At 33.4% G+C, this 1,721-nt stretch overlaps 1 protein-coding gene across 1 annotated transcript; it reads left to right on the forward strand.

Annotated features, from left to right (window-relative positions):
- Nucleotides 1–7: 7 nt before the first annotated feature.
- On the forward strand, nucleotides 8–1,395 carry LOC132746672 (uncharacterized; the record flags this gene model as incomplete). Its single annotated transcript, XM_060735896.1, is given in 4 exon segments — nucleotides 8–273; nucleotides 564–677; nucleotides 786–870; nucleotides 1,226–1,395. Coding segments are annotated over 3 exon segments (366 nt in total), but the record flags the coding sequence as incomplete, so codon positions are not given.
- Between the last annotated feature and the right edge of the window lie 326 nt (nucleotides 1,396–1,721).

Here is a 1,721-nt window from a genome sequence, read left to right on the forward strand (position 1 = left end):
ACAACAAGGGAATCGTTGAAGTGCAATTATTTAAACAATTTCGAATACAACATGAAAGGCATTTATTATCATTGTAATTTGAAATAATTTGAGGCAACTTTCAATGTGTAAATTAAGTTTTAAATACATTTTTATATGGTGAACCAATGAGAGGAGTTGACATTTATTAAATGTTTACGTTTACAGAGTTACAGTAATTGATAGAGAACAATAGAGTGGTATAGTCGTATTATATTACTTCAACTTCTACGATCGACTACTAAAACAAATGCCGTTAGTGTAACGTCTTTTATCATGTCCGTATATATTATGAATAATGATATTTAAATTATCACTTTTGAATAGTCATTGTATGATATGAAATTACGCAATCTCGGTGGTTTGTGAATAGGCACGCTTTGGATCAGTAACACTTGCCTTTTCTACGCATGCGCATGTTTTTGCGTAATTTTGTCGCTTGGTACATAGAAAGAATGTTTTGATGTTGTTGTTGTTGTTGTTTTGTTTGGGTTTTTTTGTTGGGTTTTTTTTCGTAAGAGAATAACATAATGTATTTTTCACAGGAAATGGAGGTTCAAGAATACAAACACGACCCTGAGTCAAATTTCGAATGTCTTGTTCAACAAGTTGAGGAGCAATCCGAGTTTTGTGACGTCACAGTCACAATGGGTGATTGGGTAAGTTAACAAAAGTCTAAATACATATCATGCATTTTCTTAATTCAAAATATATCTAAACGTCATTTGCCATGATATGCTTATCATTAAGTTGACTTTAATTTTCAGAGAAAAAGATTTCATAGATGTGTGCTTACAGCAAGTCTGCTATTTCGGTCCATAATAGAAACACAAATTGCGGACTCGAAAATAGGTAATGTTTTTATTTTGTTTGTTTGGTTGGTTGTTTGGTTGGTTGGGTTTTACGTCACACCGACACAGTATTGGCCATATGGCGACGTTCCAGTTTCACTGGTGGAAGAAAACCTCAGGTGCCTTTCCGTGCCTAATTTCGGGCACGAACAAACACCGGACGCCTGCGTAGAAACAACGTTACGTAAGCTAGCTAGATATATAACGCTATACCTTAAAAATAATCTATAACTTGAAATGTATGTTGATAATGATTCATTCAATGCATCTTTTTGTGAATTCAGAAAACTATAAAATACCGCTTATTTTGTCATAATCATGAGTGCCTTTTAATTAAAGGTATTTCAATTTTCTAGGCAACTATGATGGAAAAACTGACAGAATACAGGATACCGAAATTGAGATAAAGATTAACATGTCCCCTGATATTGTGGAGATGGCAGTCATGTTTATGTATGGAAAGATTCCTGAGTTTACTATCGCGAATATAGGTGACTTACTAGAATTAGCAGAATACCTCAAAATACAAAGCTTAATAATGCGTGTGTAGTTTGGTTATATTCTGTATATTATTCAGAAATAAATTGCATCTATATTATACAGTTGTCGCAAAAGTATGATTTCGAAATATCTGCATGTATCGAATATATCGAAAGTCACATACCAGAAACATTTGAACACACCGATGCTGCTGATCTTCCAAACGATTTAGTTCACCGTCTTTTCACTGATGAAAGATTTTCGTACGTACAAATGGACGACAAATTAAACTTTCTGCTAAAATTGGCAAATAATTATCCTAGTGAGTCGACGAAAGACTTTGTTATCAAATTGTTCAAAACACTTGACTTA

This window comes from Ruditapes philippinarum, unplaced genomic scaffold (genome assembly GCF_026571515.1).
Source record: "Ruditapes philippinarum isolate M1 unplaced genomic scaffold, ASM2657151v2 ctg24687_1_1_1_1, whole genome shotgun sequence".
NCBI lineage: Eukaryota > Metazoa > Mollusca > Bivalvia > Venerida > Veneridae > Ruditapes > Ruditapes philippinarum.